Source organism: Megalopta genalis, chromosome 3 (genome assembly GCF_051020955.1).
Source record: "Megalopta genalis isolate 19385.01 chromosome 3, iyMegGena1_principal, whole genome shotgun sequence".
NCBI classification, from domain to species: Eukaryota; Metazoa; Arthropoda; class Insecta; order Hymenoptera; family Halictidae; genus Megalopta; species Megalopta genalis.
Window position 1 is genome coordinate 30,101,378 of NC_135015.1, and position 26,849 is coordinate 30,128,226.

At 40.2% G+C, this 26,849-nt stretch overlaps 4 protein-coding genes across 13 annotated transcripts; 2 read left to right on the forward strand and 2 right to left on the reverse strand.

Annotated features, from left to right (window-relative positions):
- Positions 1-4,610: 4,610 nt before the first annotated feature.
- Positions 4,611-15,389, forward strand: hts (adducin 1-like protein hts). Of its 3 annotated transcripts, none has more exons than XM_033466478.2 (14): positions 4,611-4,867; positions 4,962-5,148; positions 5,247-5,629; positions 5,737-6,186; positions 6,377-6,513; positions 6,617-6,734; positions 8,446-8,559; positions 8,701-8,793; positions 8,949-9,144; positions 9,242-9,379; positions 9,499-9,570; positions 13,368-13,435; positions 14,170-14,298; positions 14,943-15,389. In XM_033466478.2, exons 1-13 carry the CDS (start codon positions 4,757-4,759, stop codon positions 14,281-14,283), a joined length of 2,181 nt encoding a protein of 726 aa, XP_033322369.2. In that variant the 5' UTR covers positions 4,611-4,756; the 3' UTR covers positions 14,284-14,298; positions 14,943-15,389. The 3 variants fall into 3 exon arrangements, with proteins under 3 accessions (XP_033322369.2, XP_033322367.2, XP_033322370.2); XM_033466476.2 differs by having other exon boundaries at positions 4,612-4,867; positions 14,155-14,298; XM_033466479.2 differs by lacking the exon at positions 14,170-14,298 and having other exon boundaries at positions 4,612-4,867.
- Positions 15,378-18,193, reverse strand: LOC117218231 (tubulin alpha chain, testis-specific). 3 transcript variants are annotated; one of them, XM_033466484.2, is made up of 3 exons: positions 18,057-18,193; positions 17,075-17,291; positions 15,378-16,943 (listed from the first exon to the last, which is right to left on the reverse strand). In XM_033466484.2, the coding sequence occupies exons 1-3, from the start codon at positions 18,108-18,110 to the stop codon at positions 15,817-15,819; spliced, it is 1,398 nt and encodes a 465-aa protein (XP_033322375.1). In that variant the 5' UTR covers positions 18,111-18,193; the 3' UTR covers positions 15,378-15,816. The 3 variants fall into 3 exon arrangements, with proteins under 3 accessions (XP_033322375.1, XP_033322376.1, XP_033322377.1); XM_033466485.2 differs by lacking the exon at positions 18,057-18,193 and adding an exon at positions 17,598-18,038; XM_033466486.2 differs by lacking the exon at positions 18,057-18,193 and adding an exon at positions 17,519-18,037.
- A 158-nt stretch (positions 18,194-18,351) lies between these two features.
- On the forward strand, positions 18,352-21,600 carry ytr (U4/U6.U5 small nuclear ribonucleoprotein 27 kDa protein yantar). 2 transcript variants are annotated; one of them, XR_004489738.2, is made up of 5 exons: positions 18,352-18,892; positions 18,986-19,212; positions 19,289-19,449; positions 19,540-19,858; positions 21,111-21,600. XR_004489738.2 is itself a non-coding variant. In XM_033466497.2 (4 exons), exons 2-4 carry the CDS (start codon positions 19,094-19,096, stop codon positions 19,734-19,736), a joined length of 477 nt encoding a protein of 158 aa, XP_033322388.1. In that variant the 5' UTR covers positions 18,352-18,892; positions 18,986-19,093; the 3' UTR covers positions 19,737-19,876. The 2 variants fall into 2 exon arrangements, 1 of the variants encoding a protein (XP_033322388.1); XM_033466497.2 differs by lacking the exon at positions 21,111-21,600 and having other exon boundaries at positions 19,540-19,876.
- Positions 19,800-26,180, reverse strand: FANCI (Fanconi anemia complementation group I). Of its 5 annotated transcripts, none has more exons than XM_033466469.2 (22): positions 25,769-26,176; positions 25,399-25,691; positions 25,141-25,308; positions 24,833-25,056; positions 24,551-24,747; positions 24,318-24,454; positions 24,036-24,256; positions 23,594-23,946; positions 23,378-23,510; positions 22,971-23,275; positions 22,701-22,898; positions 22,437-22,594; positions 22,187-22,363; positions 21,936-22,087; positions 21,653-21,852; positions 21,382-21,549; positions 21,090-21,264; positions 20,768-20,984; positions 20,590-20,662; positions 20,358-20,501; positions 20,154-20,252; positions 19,800-20,007 (listed from the first exon to the last, which is right to left on the reverse strand). In XM_033466469.2, the coding sequence occupies exons 1-22, from the start codon at positions 25,850-25,852 to the stop codon at positions 19,864-19,866; spliced, it is 4,020 nt and encodes a 1,339-aa protein (XP_033322360.2). In that variant the 5' UTR covers positions 25,853-26,176; the 3' UTR covers positions 19,800-19,863. The 5 variants fall into 5 exon arrangements, with proteins under 5 accessions (XP_033322360.2, XP_033322359.2, XP_033322361.2 ...); XM_033466468.2 differs by having other exon boundaries at positions 22,437-22,597; XM_033466470.2 differs by lacking the exons at positions 19,800-20,007; positions 20,154-20,252; positions 20,358-20,501 and having other exon boundaries at positions 20,764-20,984; positions 22,437-22,597; positions 25,769-26,178.
- Positions 26,181-26,849: the final 669 nt, after the last annotated feature.

Below are 26,849 nucleotides of genomic sequence, written 5' to 3' on the forward strand. Positions count from 1 at the left end.
CACGTTGCATCTGGCTCTATTCGACGCGGTATTGTGCTTCCACACCATATGTAATTCGATTACCGTCGATTGAAGCTTGTTAACTGTTAACACGACGCCAGAAACATGCATTTTTTCGTACGCTTACCGGCGTACTTTAAATTACGCGTGCCAACATGTAATATGCGATAAAGAAGATATCTGTGCCGCAAAAGAACAGAGCAGAAGAAGAAAAACGAACGCGTGCCGTAACGGCATGGAACGGCACATTAAGCGTATCTGTATGGTACTCTCGCAAATAATGCTATGTAGCTTTCTATTTCGACAACGTAGTCGTAAGCTCGAGTCACGTTAGCTAACGCTGGTGAACTGTTGCTATGTTAATCGTTACGTTACGTTACGTTACGGTCTTATTATATTCTAGTGTACGTTACACATTTTCCCGCTCGGATACGCGAGAAATTTCGGCAAGAGCGGCAAATACGATAGATCGTGTATCGTGTTCGCGTATCGTATGCGACTCGCGTTCGATTTTGTATACTCCGTAAGATTTGAATAATCTCATCAGCAGTTAACTTCAAAGCGATCGATCGAACAACGATTTCGAGAATCGATCTCTCGCTGGGATGCCGCCAAGCAAGGTTTCGTGAATCGGTGCGCAACAGGATTCTGCGCACGTTCCGCGTGTTCAACCTAGAATTAGGCGAAGAGAAGGAAGAGAAAGAGCAGGGCAGCGGCGGACAGGGACTGCAGGAAAAGCAAGGAAAGGCGAAGCCAGACCAGACAAAGCGGAATCTGTATGGAACAGAGACGAAGACGGAAGTGTGTGTACCGACGGTGACCGATGGTGACTGACGCTGTCCGACGGTGTGCTCAGCATAACGAAGTTGTCGATTTGTCGGTACATTGAGAGCAAGAATCGATATCTGTTCGTGAAAGAAAAAAACATAATCAGGCATGGAAATTCTCGAGCACGTTCGAATATCGAACACGATACAAGTGTGAAAGAGAATAGGCTAAACGGCTACCGTCCCAGTCCCAGTCCCAGTCCCAGTTTGAGCCAGAAACACAGGACAGGAGAGGGAGACGCGGACGCGCTTTGCTTTTCATAGTGGTGACGGGGACGACAAAAGGTGGAAAGCAGGAGACGGAGGCGGAATTAACGGTAGTGGTGGTAGTGGTGGTGGTGGTGGCGGCGGCGGTGGTGGTGGTAGTGGCGGTGGTGGTGGCGACGATAGTAGTAGTAGTAGTAGTAGTACGGGGGAAGCAGGAGGTAGAGAAGGCTCGAGGAAGGCTCTGCCAGCCGCCGGAAGAGCATCGACGGCGACGGGGGCGGGGAAGCTGTCCACCAAACGGAACGACCGCTCGGTGATACGGACGGCGAGTCGAACAGTTTCCCAAACGGATACGAATATACCAACTATCAACGATAGTCGCCGATTTTCTGTCAGGTATGTTTCTCTGAGCGATCGAGGAATCGATTTCTCCTTTGTAAAGTCGTTTTCAGATTTCCAAGCTTCTTAGGACGCGAACGAACATTGTAGCTGCTAATAATTGACAGGAATGACGTAGCTTAAGGGGTGTGTCGCCGATTAGGTGGTAATCTTGGAGAATTTTTTCGGTGTGCTTGATGGTTTTTGAATGGCGTTTCACCGTCGATTCTCGTCGATCTCGACTCTATCTCTATTCCCTTTAGATCCGAAAACATCTCTTTATCCGTAAAACTATTGTAACTGTAATTATCGAGATACTCTTACGCGTTGCGATAGTTACGCCATCGAAAACCATCGTTCTCTACCGCCTGTATCGCCATTTGCATTGTTAAATCATTGACCTTATTTTCTTCCTAATTTCCGTTGAGAAGATGAAACATCCATTGACGCATTGCAGTATACACGTAGTAGCAGGTTTCTAGAGGAAATTCAAGCGATTCTACCCTTTCTCGTTCTCATGGATTACAATAATTTTTCGTTGGATCGAGCTCGGAAGCGGTGGTGACTGGTGATACGAAACAAGACGAATTTTCACAATTTTATCGATTATTTTGTGATTCCGGTTCGACTAGTTTCTCCGTTACTCGAGAAAAATATATTCTATCGGAAGGTCAACGACTGTTGCAAGTAACAGATATCGAGGTTGCTTCGGGTGGATCATGACCGTTGATTTTTTCCTCCGCATACGCGATACGCGGTGCGCGTACAATCGATCCGTTAGGAACACTGGCTCTCGTGACAGTCATCGGCATAGGCCAATTGTTATGACATCTTGCAAACAATTTTTCACAATTGTCTTGAATTATTTGGCTGGATTCAATTCGAGCGATGCGCACGAGAAGAATAACATTCGAGGTACAGATGAAGCTTGTGCCAAGGCATTGGCAAAGCAAAAGTTTACGTTGTGACATAATCTGTAAATTCGGTAAATTCGTAGATTCGACTCCCGGTCATTTGGGCGTATTCGCACGAATAATCGTATACTGTGCTCGTCTCGACGTCCTCATGATCATCGTAATGTAGTAAATATTGATGTAACGTGGATGAAGCGAGATACGCTGGGGTGCGGTACAATTTGCGTGTCTGTATCTCTTCGATAAACGATAAATAGCAGCTAAGATTGGAAAAGTTTCATGTTTCTTTGAATTTTTTAGCCAAACGATGAATGTGCCAGCCTTAAAAAGAAACAGTAGATGGTACAAAGTACATTTTCCAACACTCTGATCGCATGCCTAATGTATTTTTTGGTCAAACAAACTCGAGATCGTCACCGCGCAATCTATCCGTTTATGCTTTGGAAATAAACTGTGCTACTTTCTCGGATTACAAAGGATACAAGGTATGCCTTTTTGTGCATCGATCGTCTTGATTGCATTTTCTATTGGATATTATGTTTTGATTTTGCTTCATGAAACTTTGATTCGATTCACTGATCCAATGTGATCAATCGTTTTTTGGGTAGCAGCATCTGATGATAATTTCACTAGATAAGACGCGTCGATTTTACTCCTAGTGTTTTGTTACACAAAAGTGACTACATTTCAGCAGAATCTTTGGAAACTTTGGTATGCGATGCTTTGCTCGATCCTCAAGATGGATACCTATAAAAATGGCACATGTGTCGTTTTGATGGATATATGCTATGTTACACACACGCACGCGCGCCCACACATATACACGCGCGCGCGTACACATATATTTGCGCGCGTAGGTACGTACGGCATGGCTGTGTTTGATCGGCCGAACTCGGTGTAGCATCCATTCAACGATAGTAGAATAAGCTTCGCGTTTTAAGTTATGACATCATCGTGCCGAGGAACAGCGGACGCGTCGCATTAAGTATCTCGCGCGCGATACGTGTCCTATTCGGCCCGGTCCATTATCAAGCTTTGCCGTTCCAACTCATTACAAATTTTACTTGGCGTTACTGATATTCGATTGATCCATAATTTACAATCGCTTCGAAGAACGCTCGAAACTCGCACTCTTTGTTGGACAGAAGGGCGTACGAACGATTATACGAGTACCGGTTATAAATAAAGAACGTTCAATTGGAGTTTGTCGTTAAATAACACTGATGAACATCAATTGATGGGCTTCGACTATTTAAGTTTTTAGTCACGGCTAATTGTACCTCCTAACCGTACGGTGAATGTACATAGATAACGAAAAATGTGTGAATGTACAAACATTTAATTAGTACGGTGTAGCGAATTCGTTTCGAGACCAGGGCTACAGCGACATGTTTAGAGTTGTATACTTACACGGTTACAAAATCGGAACGGTTATATTCGATCAGATAAAAATACTGGTACGGCACCTACTAGCACAGCGGGAACAAACTAATTCATTTCGGCGAATTAATGTATCGTATTCGGTTTTCACGAAAGAAACAACACGACAACGAAAAGATAGATTGCACGTGAGTCCACGGATGTGGTGGAGACAAACTAAAGACGAGATGTGGCTGCGGTATAAATAAACGCGGTAAGAATTTCCGAAAAACGAAAACGAAAATGTAAAAAAAGGAAAAACAGGAAATACGGAGGTAGAGCGACGCGATTTCAGCCGTTCTAGGGATTCCTGTCGTCAGTCACCCCTACTGTCTACGCATTCAACGCGCGTTACACTTGACTGTTGGCTGCGAGTTTATTGATCGTTTGCTGACTTCTAGTACCGGTTTTCTGACGTTCTTCGCGTTCCACCGATCGGCGAGTCACAATGTGCCGTGTACAATTTTGAGTCTCTAAACCATGAACAGAATAACGGCCGATCTTTTCATTTATTTCTTTCCTTTCCTCGACTTTTCTCTTGTTTCACTTTTTCCAACGATTTTGTTCACCAATCGAATTTCGAATGTGTGCTGCAGGCATTTGTAAGTCGATCATGTTTGCATTATTCATTCGGATCATAATGTCGACGTAGACGTCGTGCATGGTTGATGAAACAGCATCCGTGACAGTAGTAACGTTACTTTAAGGAATCGAATCTGTTTTAGTCGGTATTCAGCAAAGGGGAAGGAAGAAGGAGACGGCGGCGGTGGCGGTGGTGGCTGCGGCGGCGGCGGCGGCGGCGGTGGTGGCGGTGGCGGTAGAAACAGCAGCGGTGGCAGCGGTATTGGTTGAGAAGGCGGAACTGGAGGAGCAACAAGAAAAAGAAGCAATTGGATAGAACGGCAACGAAAAATAATAGGAGTATAATATATATACATATACATATATAGCTTCGAGAAACAAAGGAGAGATTGAATTCGACGAGTAGAGATCTTTACTAGCCGATCGAAAATGGCAGACACGAGTGAGCAACAAACGCTGTCCGAGCCCCATACGAACGGAATAATGGATGGTTTGACAGAAGAAGAGAAAAGTAAAATGAGGCCTGCCGATATCGACGCGGTAATATACACTCGACATTATTTGTTCTAATTTGATTTTCTGAATGAGAATTATCTGTGCAGAAACTTGAATGTTTCGAATGTTTCTTGTGTAGGATATGAGAGAAATGGAAAGAAGGAAGAGAGTCGAGATGATGATGAACTCGAGACTTTTTCGGGAAGAACTGGAACGTATTATTGAGACGCAAATGAAAGACGGTGCCGGACCATCTGGCCTTTTACAGCAAATCTCGGACATGATGGGCGCGCAAGGTGCTCGATTTAACGGCAATGTATTTAAAAGTAGGTTATTTTGTTTGTCGATTGAGCGAACCCAATAAACCCCTATGAGTCACTGTTTATGTGAGCAGATTAGCCAGCCAAGATTCGTCTGTTTACAGATTCGAATTGCGTGTTACCCATCAACGATATACGCGGTGTTGAAAGTATGGGTTACGCGAAAGGAGAAAAATTGTTACGCTGCAAGTTGGCAGCAGTGTTCAGATTGCTCGACCTTTATAGCTGGACTCAGGGCGTAGGTGGACAAATCACGGCTCGTCTAAACCAAGATCAAGAACACTTTCTAGTTAATCCGTACGGATTACTGTACCATGAAATAACTGCCTCTAGTTTGGTTAAGGTTGATATGCAAGGGACGATCGTGGAACAGGGAACGACCAATTTTGGAGTCCACGTAACAGGATTTCAGTTGCACTCGACGATTCATGCTGCCAGGCCTGACATTAAGTGCATCGTTCACATCACTACTCCGTCCGTAACCGCTGTAAGCGAAGAATTTATCATTTACGCGAGGATCGTATTTTCTCGGACAATATACATGTATATTCTTCCTGCATGATAAACTCCGGTCATTTTTAAAATATTTTACAGATTTCATCTTTAAAGTGTGGTTTGTTACCAATCGGACAAGAGAGTATAGTAATAGGGGAGGTGAGCACACATCAGTATATAGGTGGATCTTTCGAACCGGAGGAAAAGGAAAAGATCGCCAGAAATCTTGGTCCAGTGAACAAAGTGATGCTGTTGACAAATCGCGGCGCTCTTTGTTGCGGAGAAACTGTCGAGGAAGCTTTCTTTAACGTTTATAATACGGTATTAGCTTGCGAAACGCAACTGAAATTGATGCCTGCAGGGCTCGATAATCTAAATCTCATCTCCGACGAATCGAAGAAAGCTATCTTTGAAGCCTCTAGGAAACCACCAACTCCTCAGCAAACAATCTCGATTCCCGAGGGTCCAGCTATAGCTGAGAAACTCGAGAAACGTTGGCGAATCGGTGGATCAGAATTCGAAGCGCTCATGAGGATGCTTGATAATGCTGTAAGCATCCTTGCAACAATTTTTCTCCTTTCTCCCCTCTTTCCTTCTCTCTTTTTCCCTTTTCCGCCTATCTTTTCTTCCTTTTTCTTTTTGCATCTCTTCTTCTCTTCTCCTCTCTTTCCCTCTTTTTTTCCAATTTTACTCGTACAACTTATTTATCGTATCTTATCTTAATTTTGATTTCTTCTAGGGATTTCGTACAGGATATATGTATAGAAACCCATTGGTGAAAGGAGAACCTCCTCGACGTCGGAACGACGTCGAAGTACCGCCGGCAGTATCATCCTTGGGATATTTGCTCGAAGAGGAAGAACTGTACAAACAAGGGTAAATATAAAAACAAGGCCTGTTCTCAAGAGATTGAACGTGCAATTAGGAGCCATTGAATACTCTATTCGATTACTGAATTGTTTATTTTTCATGTTTACAGGCTTTGGAAAGGTGGTCGGAAAGGCACTGACAGATCGCGTTGGTTGAATTCACCAAATGTGTATCAGAAGGTTGAAATACTGGAAACGGGAACTCCTGATCCGAAAAAGATCACAAAGGTAGAGGTTATCACTTTTGAAAATAAAACCGAATAGATGCAGAAACATGTTTGCGTACGGAAGAACATGTATAATAATATTAAGAAATGTCAGGTGTAATTCGGGAGAAATGTTACCGATAGGATTGAACGAAAAATCCAAATTATATTATGAAACAAAGAGTACATGCTATCGAAAAGCGTTAGTATCAACGTTCGTAAATATTTCCAATGCACGTGTTCTTATATTTGTAACTTTGTAGGAACTATCGCTCGCTATTCGTTTAAAAGAAAAGAAACCGTACGTGCAACCTTTTGTAACTCATTTCGTTAGTCGATAAGTAAAAGATGAAAGGTAAGAATGCTGTATACCATTCATTGATTTTCTTTTCATTTTTTTCCAGTAACATATACAGTTGCATTTTTGAACAGACGAACCAATACTTTAATATTATTTTTCTCTTTTCAAGAAAGTTATTTGAACATTACGAACGATTTAATCGCTTTTACTGTGTATAACAATAACTATATCATATTGTCGGTCTGATTATCGCAAGTGAGTCGTGCAATGAAAAATCTTTGTATTCTGTTACATGCATTCCATTTTATGCTAATTCAATAGAGAATACATTGCGGGCAAATAATATACAAACAGAAATAGGGCGTGCTTGAAATAAAGCAAGAAGAATATGAAAATGGAGAAAGAAAGCGAGAGAGAGAGAGAGAGAGAGAGAGAGCGAGCGAGACGGGGAGAATGAGCGAGCGTAGGGGAAGTGAGAGGAAGAACAACCAAAACATAATTTATGATATAAGAATCACCGATATGGTTTTGGATAAATTCCTTCTACCGAGCCGTAAATAGTTTGTCGTTTGGTCCGTATTAAAACGATTGTCACCGTTAATAAACTTTACTGGATTTCTCTATTGTAGCTTCTTGATATATTCAAATAAATATATGTCTACTGTTCATCGTGTATAGGTAATTTCTTAGAAAAAGAAAACGGACCTTATCGTGCCGCGTCAATGTAACAGCATGCTATCCATAAACTACACCAGAAAACTATTCAATGGAAAATAAAACATTGCGGTTGTTCGATCAGTCTTGACGGTTAGATTTCATGATCGACAAATTTGTAAGCATTATGGTTTGTCGATTTTGTGTGATTACAATGTTATTCGTAATCGTAGAACGTTGTTTCGCGTCGATTCGAGACTGTGTATGAATGTGTGCCTGTCAGTCGTGTCGTCGAAGCGATGAATGTTCGATTCTTCGCCCCACTGCATTTACAAAACCAGATCGATTGACCCTGTAAATAGAGAAAAAGGAAACTCGTATAGAAAAGTATATTCGCGATCGATTGACGCGGATGTGTTTACGCAACAGATCGAAGCTGTTGACGAGCCGAAGAACTCGAACTATCGAATTCGATGGGCGAACGATACTAAAGATTACAGCATCTCTTCTCATAACGTAATATAATATAATGTATTACATATACTGTGTAGTATACCGTACTGTACTGTACTATACTGTATTGTACTATACTATACTATATTATACTATGATATGCTATGATATGATATAATATTATGGTTTGCAATGATACACGGCGATCTCACCGATTCAACAGGCACACATACCGTACGCAAACAACGCGAGAGACACTTAACGATGCTGTATCGTATGTTAAATTATTGGCGGTGGTCGACTAACGTTCTGGTTTTGTGTGCAGTGGGTATCAGACGGCTCACCGACCCATAGCAGTACACCGGTCAAGATCGAGAATGCTCTTCAATTTGTACCGAAAAACACCAATCCAAAGGAGTTTAAGCAAATACAACAACAGGTAAGTGTTTCGATGCGTAAGTATTCGTTGTTAGTCTGACAATCGACGTATCGAATTTTTAAATAGTTAATACAACGTGCAGTAGTACTCTTAGAAGTGTTGTGTCGTTGTGTTCTGACAAAAGTTTTCCATTGCCTCTAGATTAAAGATTATCGGAGAGCGGACAAAATATCGGCTGGACCGCAGTCTCATATATTGGAAGGAGTTACATGGGAGGAAGCTAAGAAGATGCAGGTAATATTTTTTAGAGGTCGAAATCACATGATTATTTCAGTCAGAGTGAAATATTATCGGTAATAGTTCTGCTTCTCGTAAAGATAAACGATTGAGATAAACTTTTCGCTTTTTCTTTTTTTTTCCTTTTTTTTTCTTTTTCTTTTTGTTCGAAGGATGCCACGATTAGCGGAACAGGCGAACAAGTAGTTTTGGTAGGGGCAGCCAGTAAAGGTATTATTCAACGAGGCTTTCAGCACAACGCGATGGTCTACAAGACTCCGTATGCCAAAAATCCTTTCGATGCCGTTACGGACCAAGAACTGGATCAATATAAGAAAGAAGTCGAACGTAAACAGAAAGGAGATCCATGTGAGTGAGAACGTGCGATCGCACTTTCGAGTATCATTGAATTCGTTCGACGTAGGAGTACTACATAGTATATACCATGATGATCTTCTCGGTTCAGATGACGAGTCGCAATCGGAATCAGAGGCCTTGTCGTCGTTCAACGTCAGCCGCGCAACACACGAATCAAGCACTGCGAAAAGTCCGATCCAGTCGCCAGTTTCTGTAACTTCGGAAACTGAAGAGGAAAGTAGAGATGGTAAATAATATTGTAGAATATTTTGTAGAATATTTTTACACGTTTACTCGATTCAATTCTGCTCGTCGTGGTGTCAACCATTGATCGTCTACGCATAATTGTTTCACTTTGATTGGTAGAACCGCGAGTGCTCCGGATAGAAACGAAACAAGTGCCTGCACCGAGTCAGCCAGAAGTTGTCCTCAGCGACGGTAAGTCGATTAAGGCTTGTTACCATAGTCTACGTGTCGACGCGAAAGCGTTTTTCTCTTTTCAAATGGCATTCTCGCTCTCGCGTAGACACGTAACATTTTCGAGGGTTAGGTAAATCACGGGGGAAAAAACTGATAGTATGGAAAGCCTTGGTTCGCATTGCCTTTTTACTTTAATCCTCTTTTGTCTCTACTCCTGTCTCTTCTTATTTTTGTTCATTCGTTTCAATCGACCATCGTCAACAATTACTATTCGGTATACAGTGAACATTCTAACGCTGTTTGTATGAAATTTTTGGTAATCGAAGAACAAGGCTAAAATCCATGTGTCTACTTACATATTATTACAATACTTTTTATTTATGATCACTAACGCTTGCACCATGCATGACCATAAATTCGCATATCCGCATGTTTGCTATTGTCATTAACCGTTTTGTTTTTTTCTTTTTTTTTCAACTTCTGTTTTGTCTTCTACGCACACGGATAACGCCACGTATCGTATCGTATCGTATCGTATCGTATCGTATAGCATCCTATCGTATCACAATGTATCGTAATCACGCTTGTAATCGCCAATTACGAATCGTCGATCCTTAAAAGAAAAATCCCGACATATTATCAAGGCAAAAAAAGGTGAAAATTTAAAGAATACGGATTTCTGATAATTACAGTATCGCTGTGAAAGCGCTTATTACTGTATGTAATAATAGTTTATCGAAACGCGTTACTTTTTCTTTATATGTATATAGGTTCCCCGCGAATGCGTCGAGTTTCAGGTACACTGGTGTGAGCATCCGTGATCATAACACGTATCTTCTGTCTCCAAGAGAAAGAAGGTGATCAAAGAGGTTAAATATTTCCATACGAAAGTGGTGTTCTTGGACAATGTGGTTGCAGATCGTGATTCATGGAGCAGATATTGCAGCGAAAGTGAAAATGGCCAAGAGATCAAGAATGAAAATTGTGTCGACAAGAAAGAGTGCGTCAGCCAAGTTTGTAATCAACACGGTTACGGATGCGGACACGAACCTCGATTGGAAATAGCTAGAAGCGGGATTATCGCGAAACGACTGACCCCCACGATAATATCGTACTCTTCGAAAGCGGTATCTCAAAAAATTGACACCTTGATTGACTCGAGTTTTGAACCTTGTTTTTCGAAAATGAAGAAGAAGAAGAAGAAGAAGATAAAGAGGAGAAAGAAGAAGGGGGTGATGAAGAAGCAGGCGGGTGAAAGTCTGTGGAATGCTGGAAGAGGAAGTGTCGATCAAACGATATCGGGAATAATTGAAAAAAACAACGAGGACGTAGCAATGAATTACAAGTTGGTCGAAGTAAACGTTTCGGAAGGTGTCGCAGAAATTGTAAGCGATAGCGATACGGATGGGTGTTCAAAGGAAACTCGATCGAACGGTTTTTCGCGATCGGCTGTTCAAATTTCTACCAAATATAATTTGAACACCGCTGATATGACGTTACTATACAGTTTGACGCCGTCCATAGACTCCGAGTGTCCGGACAATGAGGACGTCGAAACAAACAATGACCATATACGTTATAATCATCGTGTTCGATTGAACCTGGAGAAACAGGAATTCCGTAACTTCGAGAACTGCCCTGATTTGATTTGGTCTGACGATTTTGCCGATGAGAACGGAAAATATCAACTTCTAGAAGATGCTCGTGCTTTTAAGTTTGCTGGAAGGAATAATAATTATTCGTTTAAGAGCGAACAGACCGAAGTTTATTCGCACGAAGAATCCGATATATCAAAATTTCCTGGTTCATCGGTTTTGGAATTACTCGAGACCAATGCTAACGATTTTCGAAATGACATTAGCATTAGCGCGAACGAAATCATCGCCGAGCTCGATGCAAACGATATTTATGCGAGTATCTCTTGTCTCGTCGCAGAAATATTCGAAACAGTTTGTACCGTTTGTGGTGAACGATCTATCGATCAGCGCGGTCTGTTAGATATACCCGCGTCCACGTTCGCATCTACCTCCGTTTGTATCCCTACCTCAACCCCTATCTCGACCTCTACCTCTACCCCTACCTCTGTTTCTGTATCTATTTCAACATTTTCGCCTTCATTTTCTAGACGTCTCTCGTCCTCGACCCTGTTATCCATTGTGGAAAACGAAATCTACCATCCCACGGAGAAGGATACCAGAATACGTCGGAAGAATTCGTGGATCGAGAATGACAATGAAAATAGACCGCTTTCCGTTGTGCGTGAAATCGTTCATCATATAATCGATACAAACGATCAAGTTGAACGAATATACGAGAATACTGCAACAATCGTTGAAACAACGGTACCCAATTGGTCTTATAAAAAGGCTAAAAACAATGTAAACGTGGGTCTTATCGAAACTGACAATACTAGAAATATTATCGGTAGTGTTCAAGGGCCGTTCACCGCTAATTTCGACACCTCCGTCGAAATGGACAAAGAAAACAACGAATCGATTGATTCGACCGATGTCGTTTTCGAATTCCATACCATAGCGAGGAGAAACTTGGCGAAGGACAACGAAAAACATATTGAATTGAATTTTCGAGTTGAGCCGAGTCACGATGGTCGGGGCACTGTTGACGGTTCGAAAGCGGTATGAATCTTGGACCGAAAAGACGAGACAAGATGCAGTATTTATGTAAACGACAAAACGGAATCGATCGCGGGCCGGGGTGATCTGCCAGGTCAACTATGAGTTTCACTTACAATAACTTCGATTATACGCAACGAGAAACCAGTTTCAATAATTGTTTTAAAAGCGAGAGCGACTGCAATTAAATAGAGTTACTATTTACTGCGCCTAAAACATTGCTGCACATTCAGTCACGATCTCAGGTGTCTCCGTTACCATCTGTAAATAAAAAAAAAAGCGACAACAATTGTGCAAAGTCATGATACACGTTGGGGCGATCGCTGTTCAATGAACAAAACGGTTGATCGTTTGAAAATCGGAAAGAGCGATTCACCGATAACAATTGCATGCGTCGCAGGAGTAAGGAAGTTTAAATGAACCTTCTAGATCGGATGATCGGACGTGTACCACATTTCGAGCGTGACCGTTCATTCTCTCGAAGATGTCTCTTCGTATAGCGAAAAATGCTTTTCCAGTTTATTTTTTTTATTCATTTTCTTTGTTCACGTGCATTTTTAGTGTCGGAATTTATTGGAAAATCGCGTGTTGCGATTGTACGCTACCGGTAGTGTAGACTTTTCGATGGAAGCGTATATAACTTCTACGTTCTATGTATGTACACTACGCATTTACCTCTTGTCAGTTGTTAGGCCGACAGTATATTTCAAAGGATGTTGTTGATTTTCTGTTCTTTTTTTTCTCATTTAAGTTTCACATTTTTCGTTGGCTCTCGTGTTTTGTATTTTTGCTTCGTACATTGGACGTGTTTATTTTGAGTTCACAATGAAATAAATTTCTTTCATAAAACCGAAGTTTTCGCGTTTCTGAAATCGACTATAAAATCATTTAGCAATTATTTGGGAATCACTTGTGAATCTGTTTGTTACTTCGTGCTTGTATCCATATACATTTGTATGAATCTCGATACACCGCGATACATGGTTCCTATATCCGAGGTAAGTATTTTGGTTTCGGCGGTTCGTTGCATTTACCATGCTTTGCTACCTTGATTAACACGCATTACACATTGTCAAATGAGAGAAACTAACAATTAGTATTAGCTTCGAATTTGCGGCAGACATTGCGTACGAACGCGTCGCTTCGACTTTGTGATACGTAACTTTATGCTTTATGTTACAGGAGAAAATACCGTAAACGGCGATCACTCGGATGCACATCACAGTACATTTTCGCAAAGTAGTAAAGAGGTTTGTTGCTCGTACTTTCGTAGATTTACACATTCTATGTTGTTCTCAAGCTTTCGTTTAAGCAACTTAACGCGGTATCGCGAAAGCAATGTGTCCTCGATGTCTCGTTACTATTCTGTTTATCGTGTAAAAATTACATTTACATATACATTACGTATCGAACATAGTCGTTTACTATTTTAGCGTCGTTTCGAAAGATTTGATTACACTTGCTTTGAAAGTTCGAGAACATTTAAAATGTGTTCGAAGATAATATCGAAACACTATCGTTTCCACCACCAACACCACATACTATACATTTACATATTCTCGGAGAGTTTATTCATTGTAAAGTTTATCCACACATCGATGTTCTGCATTTCGTGGTTTTATCACTTCAGATTGAACAAGTATTTTCCAACTCATGCATAAATAGTGTTACAAACGGCTTTCGAACAAGCTAGTTTTGTCGAGATAATGTTCGCTTGCATGGAGTGGGCGGGCAAGGCTGGGGGGTTGGCGCGGCGGCGGCAGGTATTGTTTTTTCTTTTCTTTCTTTTTTCGAGTCATCGACAACGCGTAAAGTAAATGTTGTGGAACGATAAAGGCCGCAGATCGGGTTTACGTGGAAATACACTGGGTGGGGTGGAAAAGCATGTAGCCATGTGTTAGCAAAAATTGGCTGTTTGCATGTGCATGCAAAAAGGTTTATGGTTACGGTTGGGACCTTCCGTGTTAAGGGTTCCGTGTCGCAGGATGTGAGCGTTAGCGAGGAATCGCCAAAGAAGGAAAAGAAGAAGAAGAAAGGCCTCAGGACACCGTCATTCCTAAAGAAGAAGAAAGAAAAGAAGAAGCCGGTCGAGGCGTAGGTAGTCCTAATTTCGGTACGTATACGCATATCGTTGTGTCAAGAATAACTCTTGTTATATATTCACGAGTGATCGATCGGTCGGTCCTTTATTTCGATCCTGCATCTTTACTTGTACTATATCGAGCAACCGAGGAGTCTCGTGAATCACATCGGAGATTTCTACAATGATTCCTCGATATAGAGATCTCAAGACGGCGGGACTGTCTACTTTTAACAGTTCCGAGTTAGTTGGATATTCGTTGACTCGCGGCCATTACCGTTCGTACCTATATTTTGGAATTACCGAGAAGGCGTGCGATGTAAGTCAAGGTAGGCAGGAGGTTTCCACACGTCTCTGCATACTTTTTATCTTAGCGTAGACGAGCTGGCGCTACTGTAATTCGCATAGATGCAGTAAAATTAGAACGCGTTTTTATATACTTAGACGCCAGTTAGAGATTGTCATGGTTGCTGCAACGGTATGAATCGTATTGTCACTCACGGCCGTTATACTTCTTAACCTTCTATCAAATTTGTCTCTTGTTTATCATCCATATATTCCAGTCGCGACGCATTCAAATATATCGAATCGCATACTGCGATCTCGTTTCCTTTCGTATCCACCTTCCCACCTTTATTATTAATCGTTTGATTTTCAATTTTTCTTTCTATTCGCAGACACTGCCACGAACAAAAGCTTATTACAAATAAATAAATAAATAAATAAATAAATAAGTAAAGGAAGGAAGAAAGAATGAAACCATCAAACAAACACAAATGAATGGAATCGAATAACGATGACAACGCGAGACAGAAGAGTCGAAGAACGCAATGCGAAACAAGAGTACGGATCCAGAAGACGAATGAATATAGAAAATAGGAAATAGAAAATAGAAGATCGGAAGTAAAACTAATTGTGCAACAATCACAGCATCTTTCCAGGACTCAAGACTGCCATCGCATTACGTCTATGATAAGGAACTATATTGTACTGTTAATGTTTTTACGTTTTTAATTTGTTAAGGCGTCACGCTGATGTATTTAATCCGCTATTTAATTTCGCCTTCCCAGCCCCCGTTTGTGTAATGCAATAAAACAAAATTACATCTAAAATTCACAAAACAACCACAGAAATATAATTTTCGAGGATGTGGTGATACGTTTCTTGCGTAAATCTGACAACAAAATTGTTGAACGCTATGTCGATGTACATATGTACGCAACGTTACATGTGTGGCACATGGATTATGAATGCTCGAGTTTTTATCAATTAGAAAATGATTGGCGTGATTTCAAATTATACAGAATAGATTTACGCATTCTCAACCTTTTTGTATTGTTCTGTACCGTTCTCATTAATATTTCCTAATATTTGTAATTTATTTGTCTACAGCTTGAACAAAAAACTCTGGATTGCAACGAATGAAATAGAGGGGGAGAGAGAGAGAGAGAGAGAGAGAGAGAGAGAGAGAGAGAGAGAGAGAGAAAGAACGTGTGCGTGTCGCCCTGTATGTGTGTTGGACAATAGGAGAGAAAAAGAGACGAAGGTGCATCAATATTCGTCGTTCGGATCTGCTTCAACATCGATCGAATCTAGTCCAACTTCTTCGTAGTCTTTCTCGAGTGCTGCAAGATCTTCGCGAGCTTCAGAAAATTCGCCTTCTTCCATTCCCTCGCCAACGTACCAGTGAACGAAAGCTCTCTTGGCGTACATAAGATCGAACTTGTGATCCAATCGCGCCCAAGCTTCAGCGATAGCCGTAGTATTGGCCAGCATGCAGACTGCTCGTTGTACTTTGGCCAAATCACCGCCAGGGACAACCGTTGGTGGTTGATAATTGATTCCGACCTTGAAACCAGTTGGACACCAATCGACAAACTGTATCGTCCGTTTGGTCTTGATGGCAGCAATAGCTGCGTTCACGTCTTTCGGAACAACGTCTCCTCTGTAGAGCATACAACAAGCCATGTATTTACCGTGTCGAGGATCGCACTTGACCATTTGATTCGCAGGTTCGAAACAGGCATTGGTAATTTCTGCTACCGAAAGTTGCTCGTGATAAGCTTTCTCGGCTGATATTACGGGGGCATAGGTGACCAATGGGAAATGAATTCTTGGATAGGGAACCAAATTGGTTTGGAACTCTGTTAAATCGACGTTCAACGCGCCGTCGAATCGCAACGAAGCTGTTATAGAGGACACAATTTGCCCTATTAATCTGTTCAAGTTCGTATAAGTGGGCCTTTCGATGTCAAGATTGCGCCGACAAATATCGTATATAGCTTCGTTGTCTACCATGAAAGCGCAATCCGAATGCTCGAGGGTTGTATGAGTGGTGAGAATAGAATTGTAAGGTTCGACGACCGCTGTGGAAACCCGTGGTGCCGGATAAATCGCAAATTCCAATTTCGATTTCTTTCCGTACTCTACGGAAAGACGTTCCATCAGGAGAGAAGCAAAGCCCGAGCCAGTACCGCCACCGAACGAATGAAAGATCAAAAATCCTTGCAATCCGGTACACTGATCCGCTAACTTGCGAACTCGATCGATCACCAAGTCGACGATTTCTTTGCCAATCGTGTAATGGCCGCGCGCATAATTGTTTGCTGCATCTTCCTTGCCAGTGATCAATTGCTCTGGATGAAATAGTTGTCGATACGCTCCCGTTCGTACTTCATCTGCAAACACAATCATCGTATTTCGTCGTTTCCATTGTTCGTTTCGTATCTATTTTTTTTTCTTTTCTCCTTTTCTTTTTCTTTGTTTGCCCGTCATTCTTTCCCTAATTTTCTTTCGCGTTCTCCCTTACCGACCACCGTAGGCTCTAGGTCGACAAATACTGCCCGAGGCACGTGTTTTCCAGCACTAGTTTCGCTGAAGAAAGTGCTGAAACTGTCGTCTCCAAACATTTTATCCGTCGGCATTTGTCCATCCGGATGTATGCCGTGTTCCAAACAATAAAGTTCCCAACAAGCGTTTCCAATTTGCACACCAGCTTGGCCGACGTGAATGGATATGCACTCACGCTGGAACAAAAAAGCTTATTTTGTGTCGCGCGCTGACACTTTTTCCCTTTCCCTTTCACTTTCCCCCTTCTCTTTTACTTTCCCTACTTTTTTTCTACTCGTATCGTACTTCCCCGGTTGTCGATACCAACAGATATATTAGTGCACAGAAAAAGCAACTTTTACATGAAAAAACCGACGTACTGTCGACATTCGACAGTTTGCTCGAATTTGACTTTGACATTCACCGTATCATTGAATTATCCATTGATCGTCGCCATCGTCATTTCACGGATCTACACCGTTAACGCAACAGTTCCATCTTACCATTTCGAAAAGATAGTTCCCTGAATAGTTAACGAAAGGCACGATCCGTTAAGCACCAACTACGAACGCGTTTTTAGAAAAACGTGACGCCGTTTCTCTGAACGATAGAGACTGATGACGCGAGTACGGTCGACGGCCGCTTATATCCTCGCGTTCGCGTCGTCTCAAAATTATCTCGTAATCGTTGCAAGCAATCATCTTGTTAAGAATTGTGTGGTTTCCTCGGCGTGTTCATAGTCGGTCGATTATCGAATCGAACGTGTCTACCACACTGTACGCGTTTCGTTTTATCGTTAAATGATTCTAACATTCGCTTTGGAACGTTGGAATCGACTCCGAACGCTAGAACCATAACGACAAACTCTCCTTCGCGAACGGTTACGTCGCAGGTAATTTCAGATTCGCATTTAATAAACAGATATAAATAGCGTATTAGCCACTTCTTCGACCCGAACGTACTATATGTACACTGGCTGGCCAAGCTGTGCAAAACTGTTCCAACAAAACGTTCATGATGCAAATTCCTCTGTTCTATTTCTATTCGAATGTACGTGTGTGTACGCCTCGAGATCTTTAAATCTCCACTCTCTCAACTATTCCGTGATCCGTGTACATATGTCCAATGTACATGCATACACGCGTATGTACGATCATACAGATTTATGCATACGACACGTTAGGAAAAGACATATATACATATATGTAGTTTGCAATTTTTGTTATCCTTCGAAACTGATTTTCTTCGACTGTCTTGATTTTATTACGTTTAACTGTGTCCGTAGAAAATTGTCGACTAGAGTATAAATAAACATTTGAAACTATTCGATTGTCTCTAGGCACAGATTTAGGATCCGTATGCGTATCGTAAGCCCGTGGATGTGCGCTCTGTATAATCTGCCTCTTTGCTTTCATTTATCTCTGGTAAACAAGCTTTATGTACGTACTGTGATGGTACGCAGAGTTGCCGTTAACTACTGTTAGATGTCGCCATCATTGTCCGTTAGTACCATCGAGCACCGCCCGAGTGACGTTACAATGTATGAAAAGCCCGTAAAATGCGATGCCTGTATGTACCGTATCGAATCCTCGGTCTGTGACTATGTATGTATACTGAACTGTGTGTTGAACTCAGCTGAACGGTGCGTACACAATATCGGCATTTTAAAGATGTATTCTCCTTTTGTAAAATGTACAATCTGAATCCCGTTGGGCGTTACGTGTCCACGAATGTCCGTTAAAGTAAAGATAACTCGTATGGAAAACGTCGATTACACTAATTTCACAAGTCTGATGAGGTATGGCGTCCACAAAACATAAACATAACCTGTTTTGTAAAACATGTCTATGTATTTTCTCTCTATTTTTCATGTCTATATATGTATTTTCAGTCGTGGTGTTTGGAGATACGATTCAATTCACGATCAGATATATTGGAGGAATACAGCGAAACTTACGTCGTGGAAACGGCCTTTTAGTTTAACCTAGAGTTTCGTAAAATGGGACGTAGTCGTACACCTTCCCCGTCAAGAAGAAGAGATCGATCACGAGATCGAGATCGTGAAAGAGAACGCGATAGAGATCGAAGAAGAAGACGTTCCCGCGAAAGGAGAAGAAGGTAATTGTTTCTACTTGTATTCGATAAGCGTCCACATCGTTGAAAAAGCTTTGACGCGAACTGAAAATCATTCTAGATCCGTAGAACGAGATAGGGTGAAATCGAGGGACAGAGAAAGAGATCGTGATCGTGATCGGGAAAGGCATAGGCGTTCATACAGTAGATCCAGATCTAGAGAAAGAGATAGACCGAAACCTAAACAAAAAGTCAACACTGCGGAACGACCCGTCATCACAGGTATAGTTGTTGCAAGTTAAAAATAATTAATGCTACGATTCATTGTAGTCCGAATGATTTTGTTAACAATGGCTAATTAATGTTCCACAGAGGCTGATCTTCAAGGGAAAACGCCTGAAGAACAGGAAATGATGAGAATAATGGGTTTTTGTGGTTTCGATACTACAAAGGGTAAGAAGGTTGAAGGCAACGACATGGGCGCCGTGCATGTTATTTTAAAAAGAAAATACAGACAATACATGAACAGGAAAGGAGGATTCAATAGACCGTTGGATTTTGTTGCATAGAGGACCTAACCGCGTGTATACAAGTTCACCGCAGAAGTAGCAGAAATGGCAGAAATAAACAGATTACCTTCGCAAAGAGTTTATCTTGAAAAAGTACAAATCTTGGAAAATAGATATTAAAGGTAATTTATGAAGAAGAATAGGCTTCAATCTCTTCGCTTCTTGAACGTTTATTCGAAGGCGTCGCGTTGTCGGCAGTGCTGGCCGACATTTCGTCCATATTGGAATTGCAGTTTTGGCTTTCCGTATCTTCTGAATTTGACATTGAAAGCTATCGAAGACAGGAAAAATTATACTAATTTACTATTAGAAGAACCCTTCGCTAACGTGATTCTATATTATGCACAAAAATGATAATGTAGACGGGAAATGTCTATATAATATTTGCATATTTAGTTTTTCAATCAAGATTATTACCAAGCTCGTATCCATTTTTTCAAGGCCTTCTACCAGTTGCGGGTTTTTAATTCTGAAGTCTCGTGTTATGCTGTGTTTCATATGATTCTCCAAAGGTATCTGTCATAAAAGTACGCAAGAAAGCAATACAAATTTTGTATGAAGTATCAGCAAAATGATGAGCGTTTTATATCGCTAGATCAGTGTATCTGTAATAGTACTCACGCCTGTTCTTTTGCCAAGTAACAATACTTCTTTGTTGAATTGCTCAATCTCGTAAACGACGCGTGGTATTACTTTCGTTTCGCGTAATATTTTGTTCCTTCGTGCTTGAGAGTCAACCTTCGCATTTACTTTGTTTTGATTTTCCTGTGATAAAAGGTTGCAAATGAGAAGCATCACTCAAGTTATCGATTAAAAGAAAAACGTAGATAACGCTGAGAACAAATTTGATTACCTCGAGGTATGTCACCAGATTGTAAAAGGCAGATTTTAATGGCTTTCCGGCTAACTGTATTACCTGAATGAACCTGTAATATATATTGAATGCTATAAGAATTACGATAATAAATCGCTGATTTCATATCATCGAAACAATACTAATATAATACAAATACACGTGGTTCGTTACCTACTTGACCGTTTGGAATGCTGCGTTCTGTCCATTTGATTTCGTATAAAAATATTTCGTAAGGTTCCCCAGCAAGTGATACAAACATTGTAAATTTTTGAACGTGATATCGGTACATGGGCCTGGTTCTATCGATGTGTTTACCAATGTGTAAAGTATTTGCGTTACATAGGACAACTGTTTACACAAACTTCGCTCCTTTTCTCTTAAATTGTTATTAGCTGTTTCGTTATCATCGTTGATATTTTTTATTAAATACAAGTTCCAGATTATTATTATTATTATTATTATCGAATTGAATTTATCAAATTGAAATCATTACATACAGATTTCGTCGATTGTTCCAGATGCTCGAACTATGGCATCTTCTGCTTTCAAGCGCGACAGCAGCCAAGAAGCGTTACTCAATTTCTCTTTTATGCAATCGTTCAACGTGGTATAAATCGGTTCGAATGTTTCTTCACGAAAAATCGCGTATTCTTTGTCCGATGTTAGTTGATTCTGCGTTCGTGAAAACAAACGTAAGCGTTAACAGCCCCGAGAAAGAAAACATCGAGTCGCAAACCGCTGTAAAAAAAATATTAAAAAGTACTGATAGATACTCGTGTGATAGCTTACACCATCGATTGTGCCAACTTTTTCACATAGTTTTAAGCAGATTTCATTCAATGTCTCTCCGTACTCTTGCGTATATTCTTCTAAACGTAACAGAATCTGAACAATAGTAGCAACGATAGTGTCTTCGAGCTCGTTCGTTTGCACTAATTTCTTAATGCATTTGAATACCTTTTGCAGAACGTTAAAAAACAATAAATATTACTTAATACAGAAAAGGAACTAGACTGTGTTCTCGGTATTGGATTACCGCGCAATCGATCGATCTACCAACCTTTTCACCATTGCATTCAGCAAAATTAATTTTGTACGCTAACCGTTCCATAATTTGCAACAACAAACTGGGTACTTTCTTTTTTACGTTACTATCTGTCCCCTGACTAAACGATTCTACGAAATGATCGTTTAATGAGAAAATCACTTCCTGCAGTTGCAAATTAATATCCATCGAAGCGGAATTATGCTTCGATCGTACTTTAGCGAGAAACAAACGTACATTTATTAATTAACACGACATTGGAATTATTGCGGACTAGTTTTAATGCGAGATTACTTACGTATTCTGTTGAGAAATCGTGGCAATTCCGATGAGAATGTTGTACACATAGAACGACAAATTTCGTTGAAACATTGCAAGGCTAATATTATTATCTGTTCATCGTATTGAGTTACATTAACCAAATTAATGAAAAAGTGTTCATATAGTATCCTGAATATGAAATGTAGAACATGATGTTCGTGAAATATTTTTTTTGGTGAATATCGAAATATCGAGACACAAGCACTTTTTACATATCCCTTTACTTACCCTCCGATGTCAATGTAAACGTCTATGTACAAGTTCGATTGCTGTTGGCACGTATCGGTGAACAGTGAGTTTGATCTTTGTAAAAGTTGCTCGCATGTTTGGAGTATGTAACAACAAAAGTTACGATTTTCACAAAGTTTAACAATTTGGCATTGAGTCGAAGAAGATCGTCTGTTCCTACGGAAATAATATGTACGTGCAACTATGACATCTAATCAAAAATATTTTGTTAAAACGGGAGTACACTTACGAGTATAACAAAGATAAACATTGATGTATCGCGTCCAGATCCATAATAGTCGTTGGTATTTTAACATGAAGAGACTTGACGGATTTTCTTGTCGTGTGACTCGTATTTTTATTCTTCTTAGCTTTACCACCATCTGCTTTCTTCGTTTTTATGGATTGCTGCTGTTAATAACACCACAACGAGTACATAGATTAGCTTGAAGACTAATGGAACGGAAAAAACAAGAAAGAATAATCTTGTATAATATGTAAAATTGCGTATTACCATTTTAATCAAATCTATCGACCGCGTATATCCCTCGAATAAATTCTCGATACTGTCACAAATCGCTGAACTCTCTTTCGAAAACCATTGCCCTATTCGAAATGCAATTAAAGCTTCGTAAATCGTAATTGCCATATTGAGGTTGCTCAATTTGATTTTGAATTTTACAGAGTCCTCGGAGAAATCTATCTCCCGCTCCTAAACCAATTGTAGATAAACAAACATAAACGTCTCTGTGCACAACAAAGTTGAACAACAAGAATTTATTACCAGGTTTAAATGTTCCAAGTTAGTGGCGGCCATACGTGTACACAACAACTCGAGAATATCATGCCATTCATCGGATATATTCGATGTCCGTGAAAACATTCGATGATATATTTTTTGTATCACAAATATTAGTTCCGCTATAGGTTCTTTCAAAACTACTTCTGTTTCCTGGACGTCGATGCACAATTCAAATTTGACGGGTGGTAAGATGTCGTCTTTTTCGAGGTAAAGATTTAAATGTGAAACTAGCATATTCAGTACAACTTCTGTTATTTCGGGATTTCTTGCGACAGTACCGTAAAAACCTGAAAATGTATTGTTCATAGATACGTATGTATGTGAAGTATCGTTCGAACGTTTCGTGTACGTAGAATGTAGGAAATGTCCCGGAAATCTGTCTTACGAACCTTTGTATAAGTGCAGTCTAACTTCGAACTCATAAGTAAAGCTCTTTTTTAATATGTCCAGTATTTCGTAACACAAAGTTTTGTCAGCTTCGTTGGATGACTTCTCCCGTTGTGTACAATGTTCTACAACTACCTATTAGAAAAATAATACGAACAATATTATCGCGACATTAGCGGTGTTCAAGTTTGTTATATTTCGTTGGAAAATGAATATACTTGAGTCAATGTCGATGTAGAACTTGAGCTAACAGTATGCACGGAAGAGTTGCAGCGTTGGCTGAGTCTAAAGTTGCTCAAAGAATGCATTTTCGAATATTTCAACATTTCAAGAAATCCAGTAACTGCCATTTGACGTTTTGCTATACCCTTTCTATAAAGACCTTTTCGTAAAGTCAGAAGAAGATTTTCCCGTATGTTTGGCGATACATTCATCAACGGGAGAATTGCAAACAAAACTTGATCAGCTACAACAATCGGTAAGAACAACAGCCGTTCTAGAAGAGTCATAATCCAAATTTGATGATCCAGGACTATCACCGATAATTCGCGGCATACGTACTTTAAGCAATCTAAAATGTATACGGCGTTTGATTGAACTTTTTCTAGAATATTATATTTATCGATTCTCAATTTGTGTCCGATATAAATGCTTTGTTACCTGTATAGTGTATCATCGGTGTTCCACCCACGACTATTTTATCAATCAATTCCTGCAGAACGGTAGCTACTGTTTCGTGTCGCTTTTTAATTATTTCTTGAATAATCTCGGCTCCTGTGTTCCACAAGACCGACGTATTATGTTTAAGCTTTTGGCTCGTACTCATTAAAACGAATGCTAATTCCATGAGACCTTTTAATACCATATGGCGATCCTTGTTACTGTAAACACAAGGCAATACATAAAAGAATGTCGTACATAGAAGAAATTGTAATACCTTACCTGGTGTCTATGATTCGTCGAACAATACCGATTAGATTTAATTCAGAGGGCAAAAGTTGTCTCAGCCAAGCACTAGTTTGTCTTTTTTCTTTCTCCAAACTATCATTGACTATAGTCAATTTCAGTATTTCAAAAATCTGTCGAATACATCTTTTGTTGGTAAAATAGTACACAGACCTTGCTAGTTCTTAAATGAAATGGAATAAGCATTTATTCAAAAGAAACATTAATACCTGATCCGTGTATATACCAGACACAGACATTAATACAGCAAGCATAAATGGTTGTAAGATATATTCCGACACTTGGCACGTGGATTTAAGATAGCGAATAAAGTCTTTCAGACTTTCATGGTTTAATTGTACAGCTTGGTAGACATAGTACAGTACCGTGCTTTCTATATCTACAAGCTCTTTCAAACCAACGATGCCTGTACAAAATAATTGGATCAACATATATAGAATAAGTTAAGACACGTTGTACATATAATGTTGTAAAATTGCGAAATTACAAACCGATGCTTTCCATACTATCCTTATCGTCCATGGAGATTGCTTTTGCATAAGAAGACTCAAAATATTTACACAGCGTGTCAAAGAAGTAATGATTATCGCGATCTTTACACAATTTTAAAGCTTGATAAACAAAGGGTGGCACTTGATTCGGCGATAAATCAGGCAGAGCACGACACAGTGCCCCGATAACTATTCGACGATCTTGTTTATCCAATCCCATGTCCCTTTGGAAAAATATTCTCTGGTATAATAATATAGTACGATAGAGTTTGAAACTTACAAATACGTTTGGACAAAAAATCATTTACCCAAACATTTTAGCTAATAAAGGTAGGTGGTTGATATTCCATCGGTAATTACATATTGCTTTAACGATCAATGATTTGTACTCGTTCCCGGTGACTTCTGTATCCATGTGAACGACACGTTTCTCATTTTCCAATGCTTCGAGCAACGCGGGTAACAAGTCCTTCCAGCTGGTAGAAAAATATGGTAAAACGAGCATGATATTTTTAAGCATGTAAAAATAATAAAGAAACGATGGTAATTCTCATTTATACTATTACCATAGCAGCTCGTTGTGTTTATTATCGTGGTCGCGAATATCGACCGCACAAGCATCAACAAGTTTAACGATATTGTGCTTCGAATGCTTTGGAAGATCGAAAATTATTCGATTAATGATCGCATCCGCGAGCACAGTGGGTATTTTTGTTTTTCCTAAAATATGTAACGTGGATTCGATCAATTTACGTCGCTTCGATTGATAAACTTCTGAGTCAGGAAATGCTTGTAATATATCGTCGAATATTTTTGGTGCATCTGTTTTACAAACGCTGGTGTGTAATATTTTGACGAGCTATTTGAACAATAATTTTAGTGAAAATGAAGGTCATCGACGAATTAACAGCAAATTATTATATATAATACTGTTACCTCTTCTTCAGTCAAACCTTGAATAAATACGCGCAATTCCATTTGCTTCTCAGGATCTCGTAAATTTTGAAATTGTTCGTACATATTTCTCCAGTTTATCGGTATGTATTATTCCAGAAGAGATAACAATTTTAAATTTCAGCTCCTCGTTCACGAGTTACAATTTAATTTCTCAAAAATACCCTCTCACGGGCATCGGAACGATATCATCGCATGCATACATATGATTGTATGCGGTAAAAATCTCTCCTATGTCCTACGCTATGTGCTACGTGGTCCTTGATCCTACATGACAATGATGCGCGATGCAGGGCGATGCCGGCGGAACAGAAAGGAATGCAAGGTCGCTGAAAAATAATACATATTTATTACATTAGGTCACCCTGCGTTGCGTACTTACAATTGTGTGTGTGGGGGGAGTATGGCGCCTCTTTTGAAGAAAAACTGAAGCTCCGTTCGATGTCCGTACAGCGCCAATTAGTCAATCAATCAACTGTCGGTAATATTGGCTAACAGTTTGAGCGTTTTGCCACCGGACTAATTGACGCTGTACGGACATCGAACGGAGCTTCGTTTATTCTCCGTAAGAAGCACCGCAGTCGCTTGCATATGTACAATACAGGGTCGCCTAAAAACATTAATTATGGCAAAACGAGGGCGTAACAAAATAAATCAAAGGCACAGAACTATTTAGGAGAATCTGCTGCACCGATATCGTGTAAGAAAACCAAGAAACAGCAACGCAAAATAGAATTAGTTAACATAATAGTTGATCAAACTCCGAAGAGCGTTGTGCCGCTATTTTAACTATTTTTAATGTTCGAGAGCAGTCGATTCGTGCCGGTTTCTACATTACGCCTTATGGCGAAAACAGCAAGAATCATCCGTTGTCTCTCTATTGTTAAGAATAAGTAAACTGTTTGTGCATGGTATAGATGTAGCAGAGTGCCCTGAATATTTGTATACCTTCAGAATATTTGTCTAACCCTTGAAACGTTCGGTTTCAGGCTGTTCGTCGAAGAGATCATATTCTCCATGCAATCGATACGATGCATAAAATTAGTAGTATATCTTTAACACT

Excerpts from the sequence above, each read along its gene's own strand:
- hts (XM_033466476.2), top strand. The coding sequence starts at position 4,757 with ATGGCAGACACGAGTGAGCAACAAACGCTGTCCGAGCCCCATACGAAC. Across the intron at positions 6,514-6,616 it reads GAAGAACTGTACAAACAAGG|GCTTTGGAAAGGTGGTCGGA; the intron begins GTAAATATAAAA and ends TCATGTTTACAG. Across the intron at positions 8,560-8,700 it reads TTAAGCAAATACAACAACAG|ATTAAAGATTATCGGAGAGC; the intron begins GTAAGTGTTTCG and ends CATTGCCTCTAG.
- LOC117218231 (XM_033466484.2), bottom strand. The coding sequence starts at position 18,110 with ATGAACGTTTTGTTGGAACAGTTTTGCACAGCTTGGCCAGCCAGTGTA. Across the intron at positions 17,292-18,056 it reads GGCCAGCCAGTGTACATATA|CGTGAGTGCATATCCATTCA; the intron begins GTACGTTCGGGT and ends TTTTTGTTCCAG. Across the intron at positions 16,944-17,074 it reads CCTAGAGCCTACGGTGGTCG|ATGAAGTACGAACGGGAGCG; the intron begins GTAAGGGAGAAC and ends TTGTGTTTGCAG.
- ytr (XM_033466497.2), top strand. The coding sequence starts at position 19,094 with ATGGGACGTAGTCGTACACCTTCCCCGTCAAGAAGAAGAGATCGATCA. Across the intron at positions 19,213-19,288 it reads TCCCGCGAAAGGAGAAGAAG|ATCCGTAGAACGAGATAGGG; the intron begins GTAATTGTTTCT and ends AAATCATTCTAG. Across the intron at positions 19,450-19,539 it reads GGAACGACCCGTCATCACAG|AGGCTGATCTTCAAGGGAAA; the intron begins GTATAGTTGTTG and ends AATGTTCCACAG.
- FANCI (XM_033466468.2), bottom strand. The coding sequence starts at position 25,852 with ATGTACGAACAATTTCAAAATTTACGAGATCCTGAGAAGCAAATGGAA. Across the intron at positions 23,276-23,377 it reads TAGACTGCACTTATACAAAG|GTTTTTACGGTACTGTCGCA; the intron begins GTTCGTAAGACA and ends ATACATTTTCAG. Across the intron at positions 21,550-21,652 it reads CTGAATGCAATGGTGAAAAG|GTATTCAAATGCATTAAGAA; the intron begins GTTGGTAGATCG and ends GTTCTGCAAAAG.